At 46.1% G+C, this 6,086-nt stretch overlaps 1 protein-coding gene across 1 annotated transcript; it reads left to right on the plus strand.

Annotated features, from left to right (window-relative positions):
• Window positions 1-372: 372 nt before the first annotated feature.
• CENPL (centromere protein L) lies at window positions 373-5,934 on the plus strand. Its single transcript, XM_009559616.2, has 4 exons — window positions 373-578; window positions 1,159-1,416; window positions 2,123-2,665; window positions 4,015-5,934. Exons 1-4 carry the CDS (start codon window positions 384-386, stop codon window positions 4,084-4,086), a joined length of 1,068 nt encoding a protein of 355 aa, XP_009557911.2. The 5' UTR covers window positions 373-383; the 3' UTR covers window positions 4,087-5,934.
• The last annotated feature ends 152 nt before the right edge of the window (window positions 5,935-6,086 follow it).

Below are 6,086 nucleotides of genomic sequence, written 5' to 3' on the forward strand. Positions count from 1 at the left end.
AAACTCCTCAGGTCCCCAAGCTCCTCAGGCTCCCCAGATCCTCCTTCTCCCCTAGCCCCTCAGGCAGCCCAAACCCCGTCTTTTGGGAGCCTGGGGCCCCAGTGCGGAGCAGGCAGGGCCGGAGCGGCAGGTCCCCTGCCGGCGAGGCCCGCGACCTCCAGGCTCACCGGGAGCTCCCCGAGCCGCGTCAGAAGAACAGAATCCACGCCGCCACGCCACACACACCTGCCTCCTTGCCCCACTTCCGCCCGGCACCAACATGACGTCGGCAGCGCAGGGCGCACCGCAGAGGGTGTCGGGAAGAGGTTCACACGGGGCGCGCGTCGCGGAAGTGATTAGTTCCTGCTAACCTTCTCCTTGCCCCACTTCCGCCCGACACTAACATGGCGGCGGCGGCGCCCAGTGTGCCGCGAGGGGTGTCGGGAAGGGGTTCGAACACTGCCCGGCGGGGAGCGGCGCCCGCCATGGAGTCAGCGGCGCGGACTCTCCCCGGCACCGCGCGGCTGTCGCGGGGGCTGCCGTTCGGGCGGCTTGGGATCAGCCACAGCCGGCTCCTCCCGCCCCTGCCGCGGTCACAGGTACGGGCAGCGGGGGTCTGACCCGTCCCCTCCCTCTGGGGACAGTGGAGGGAGGGAAGGAGGCTTTTGTCCCCTGTCCCCCCGGGGACACCGGGGGGGGGGGGGTGTCTTTGTCCCCTCCCCTGGGGACACTTGAGGGAGGGCGAGGGACTTTTGTCCCCTCACCCCCCGGGGATACCGGAGGAGGGGGTGCTTGTGCCCTCTCCCTGGGGACACTGGAGGAAGAGAGGAGCCTCTGCCCGTCCTGTTCCCCCGCGGACACCGGAGAGAGAAGGGGGCTCTTTGTCGCTTTCCCCTGGGGACAGCAGAGGAAGAGGGGGGTCCTTGCCCATCCCATCTCCCTGGGGACACCAGTTGGGTGCAGGGGGGTCCCAGACCCATTTTCCTCGGGACACTGAGGGAGGGCAGAGTCCCTGCCCCAAGCCCTTGGGGACACCGGGGTGCCAGGGATCCCAGTCCATCCCAGCTCCCTCCCTACCAGCTGGCAGGAGCACAGGGCCCTGGGTGCCTCTGCCAACCCTAAAAGGGAAACTATGCCCATTTGTTTCGGTATCATTATTTTCCTAATTTTTCTACCCAGGAAATCGCAGATCCCCAGAGAACAGCGTTTCTCCTGCGCAAGCAGTGGACCTTATACAGCGTGACCCCTCTGTACAGATTCTCAGACACCCACCTCAAGGATTACGCTCGGCTGCTCAGCATTTCCATTGCTGCTGAGAAGCAGAAGGGGCTGGCAGTGGAAGTCGGGTTTGAGCTGGATCTGGATATCAAGGTGGATGTCTCCAGCATCCCAGATCTGAAAGGCAGCGACCAAGACCACGCTGCGATCCTGGTGCAGGTAAGGAGCCTTCCTAGCAGTGCTGTAATGAGACTGCGTTGTACGAGTTGCTTTTGCTATCATAAAACACCCTGTCTCTTAAAAAAAATGAAAACCCAAACCTAAACCCTACCTTTATGGAATAACTTGCTGGTGAGGTTTAATGAAGGTGAATTCTGTCTGTTTTTAACTGGGACAGAACATCTCATAGGCAATGTTTAGGTTTAATTGCAATTTTGAGTTCAACTCTGATAAAATCAGAGCAAGACCATAGGGAGCAATCTCTTTATAATTTTTTAGTCCAGCAATTAATTTACTGCAAGAACTTGAACAGGTTATTTAGCTTCCTGGGTAAAGCTGGTATAATCCTACCTCCTGGCCATAGCTCGAGTCTAATTAATGTTTCTGAAATGCTTTGCCTCAACTGAAAGATGCTGCTGAGACACCAAGTTCAGTATAGAAGTGATTATAGGATGTGCTGTGGATTGGTTCTTCTTAAACAGCATAAACTGATTTCAGGACTGCTCCTAATGAAGTAAAAAGTGCTTCTCCTGTTGTTTTCAATGGAATTTTAGGGATGTAATGGATAGACTGAAAAATTTTGAACTTTACAGAGAAAGATGTTGCATGTGAGGTCCGGAGAAAAATCTTTACCAAACATTTAAAATTATAAAGCAAAAAACATCTTTGGCTAAGAGAAGTCAAATGCTTCTTTTCCCCATCCCAGCTTTCTTCAAGATCACCAGCCTCCTCCAAAAATTCAGAAAGGAAACTCATATGGTTGGGCTGCTTCTGCTGTGTGTCTGGAGATGACCTTTCCAAGAACTTGCCAAAAGACTTCACTTATTTACCTCTGTTTCTTGTTAATGGGGCAGAGAAATACACATCTATTATTGGAAGTTGGTTTCAGACGACTTTTGACTGCTGCTTCCACCGTTTAGCTATCAGCCCTTTCAATCTCAGTTGGATGGCAGCAATGTGGACTGGATGCAAAGTGGACAAAACCGCGTCTGCCACAGAACTTGTCTTCTCTGTCCCCCGTCTGCCCCAGCCTCTGGATATTTCGTATGCCATTCATCCAGAAGATGCAAAAGCTCTATGGGACACAGTCCAAAAAACTCCAGGAGAGATCACTCAAGAAGAGGTGGATGTCTTTATGGACTGCCTCTACTCTCACTTCCACAGACACTTTAAAATCCACTTGTCAGCCACAAAACTGGTGAAAGTGTCGACGGCGATTGCCTCAGCACACTGCGATGGGACTATAAAGGTGAGGTTGTAAGTTATGTGTTGTCCTAACTAATGCAAGACTAATAAAATAGTTGACTAGAAATCTCTTACTTTTAAAAATGAAGGCTTTGTGTTTCTTGTGCATTATTTCCTGCAAGAAGTTAGTTAAACACTCAACTTTTATTATAATTAGTTCTGGAGCAGCTATCGTTAGTCTTTTACTACTATTGTATTAGCAGCTCGTAACCCTTGTCTTTGTCTGGAAATAACTGTATTAGCTGTGATATGATCAGGAAAGTGTCTTTGCCCGTTGGCCAAAACTTAGGTTTAAAATATCCCCAAAACCTTAAACCCATGTTGATTAGTTTTCTAGTATTGCAGCTATTAAGATTCAGACAGAAAGCACTTATAATTAACTAGCTATCTAGTGTGGTGTGGTGGCGGTGAGCTGAGAGACAACAATTGACCTTAAGAGTCAAAATATCTTGCTTGAAGCGTCTTCACCTGTAACAGTTTTATGGAAAGTGCTGGGCTCCCTACAAGAGGTATCAATAATGTGCTTTAAAACCATAGAGGATTAAACCTTCCTGAAGTTTCTTCAGGCAATGCAATACGGTCTTGTGAGTTAAAGAACAGTTGGTGTAAATGCGATTGCTTACATTTAGTCAGTCTGTGATGTGCTGATTGTGGTGTTCTGGGTACAAAGGGAACGTTAGGGGCTACATCAGGGACCTCACTCACACACCTCTTGCCTTGAGTGTGAGTTCATCAAAGGAAAGAAAACAAGCTTTGCTGGGAAGCATTTCTTAACAATTTAAGCCTTTTGTAGGACAACTGCAAACCACTAAACGTTACTGTTACATTGCTTAGTTCCACCCGTAGTCATTTAAAAGTGGCTAAAACAACTGTTTACTTTGCAGGTAAGTAAACACGAGAGACACTCAACTGAATAAGCTTTCTGCAGATGAGTTCTCTTTGGGAAGGTGTGTTGTGTAAACCCAGTTATAGCTCTTTCATAACTAGGACGATGAGTTCAAGTCAGATACATTCAGTACGGGAAAATGCAGGTATTTAAGGAAACTGGCATAGTCACCTTCCTACAGAAGGAGGGAGAGTAGCCAAAGGAGCAAAATGCTATGATTCTCACCTTCCAAAAAGCTGGAGTAGAAGCAGGGCATTCCTTAAGTACCATGCTTCACACAGGGCTCTGAAAAGAGCACTGTGTAGGCATTTGTTTGTTTTCCATACCCAGGGCTGAAGAGCAATAAAGGTACCTTGTAAACAACCATAGAGAAGCTGATTTGGAAGCTGGTTTCCAACCATTTAAGAGTATGGAAATCTGCCAACTGCAATGTTTGTTTTAGTGTACTTTTCTTTTCTTTCTTACAGTTTCTACAAAGCAAACACCTAATGGGAGTGATGATGCTACTGACTGAACTAGCAATCTCTCAGATAGAGTGAGAGTCATTTCAGCAAATCTTCATGCTGAAAAGGCTCAGTGCTGGAAGATGAACACTGAGAAATCAACTGGGAACTCGCTCCTGCAGCATCTTTTTTCCTTTTATGCTGTGACTGTCCAAAGCTGGACTCCCAATTCCTGCACTCAACTCCATAACTAGCTGTAATTCAGTGTCACAGCAAAAAACAAGTGGACATTTTGCCCTAAAGATGGGCTTCAGTACAAACTTCTATTAGCTTCTAAGCACCTTTGTTTTATCATAGTCATGCTGTTCATTTATGTGTAGATTATCAGCCAGCAGCTAAGAGAGACTTTGCAAATCTTTGGACGTGACTTATTGACAGGCGCTTCTGCTGTTTCAAACAGCAAGTTGGTTTTCAGTTTACGGGGTAGCCTAAGCTGTACAGACCTTAGCCTTACAGAAACCGCAACTGCTCTTGGGCCAAAGTCAAGCACACCTGAGAAGGGGTGCATGCTCTGCAACCCAGGGCAGAACAGTCCAGGTTCCAAACTTTCTTCTAGCTTTCCAAGGTCATAAACCATTTGTCTGTATCTTGGCCGGGCTAAGGCAAAGGGCATGAGACTGACAGCTGCCTTGTGTCTGCTGCCTGTTGGTCTTCTCAGACAATTTAATAAGAAGAAAGTGAGGTATGTGTACAAGCTAGATAGTTACCATGATTTGCCTGACATTTGTTGTCTTGGATTGTAATGTAGGCCAGAGAGCTCTTGGGGTTGGAGCTATGGGTGCTACAGGTTTGTATTAGATCTCTCCGTTCTGTAGTAGGTAGGAATTCAGAGAGCTCGTGCACAGCACCTGGCTACAGCTTAAATGAGCAAAAAGGAAGGAAAGTGTATTTTGTAACTTGTGTTATGTTTTTTCTATTATAGTACCAAATAAAGAAAATATTTGCCATCTTTTGCCACTACACTGGTCTTCAGCAAAGTCAAGACCACCTCTGCCATCAAATATATATATACTTGGGTGGTGCTTCTTTCCAACCATAGCTTATGTGACTAAACAACTATTTGTTACCTATTTAATAATTCTGTGACGTCAAAATTCAAAGTCTAGTTTCCTATACAGTTCACTTTAATAGTTTTGCACTTGTGCAGCATCTCCAAGGTCTGCTAAGTTTGTGCTCTGACCTTCCCGCTCAGCAGGGATGCAAGGTTTAGGATTTATTTGTCAGCTGTCACTAAAACTGCATTTTCTCCCCAGCACTGTGCAAACACATAACTGCCTAAGATGACATAATTGCATGCTCAATTCCTATTTTAATAATCTATTTTCAGAATTAGATAAGAAACATGTTTACTATTTGAAGATGAGTTATTTTTGAGTGTAAAGGTTGCATCCTGCAAAGTGTGAACTCCTACCATGGTAGGAGCAGCTAAGCAATCTTCTGAAGGTCTTGGCAGCACAGCACCTGTTTAAACTATGAGTTCTAATGCTTTAGTTTCCTCTTATGAAACATCTTACACAAAGTTTGCTATCTCAATTCACAGGAAGAGTGGGTAAAGCATAAATAATCTTACAGAACCTCTTTTACATTTTTCCTTGCCCGAAGAACACAGACCAATAGCACATGAAACTCCAGTGGAGGATGTGTATGAACTACAGCCCTACTCAGCTTTCCAGGGTGGTACTTTGCTATACACGCGTGCTGTGTATGGTACTGCTGAAATGAAAAGCTACTCCCTTCTCTTTTTTCACATGCTTGTCTTCAAACAGGGGTAGGTCCTGTATTGGTAACTGCAGTTAAGTCAGAGCTAGGTTTAGCCAGCTAGCACAGATGCTTTCTTCCAAAAAAACAGTTTTAAGCCAGTTTTACTTGGACTGGATCTGAAAAAAAACAACCCAGCATCTCTGTCACACAAACTATACACATGTATAGTTCACTGCTTTCACCTAAAGGAATAAACAAAAGAACAGCATAGAAGAAATTTATTAACATAGCACTATTTATACAAGTTACTCATGCTAGAAAAAAGCATAAATGAT

Source organism: Cuculus canorus, chromosome 8, assembly GCF_017976375.1.
Source record: "Cuculus canorus isolate bCucCan1 chromosome 8, bCucCan1.pri, whole genome shotgun sequence".
Lineage (NCBI taxonomy): Eukaryota > Metazoa > Chordata > Aves > Cuculiformes > Cuculidae > Cuculus > Cuculus canorus.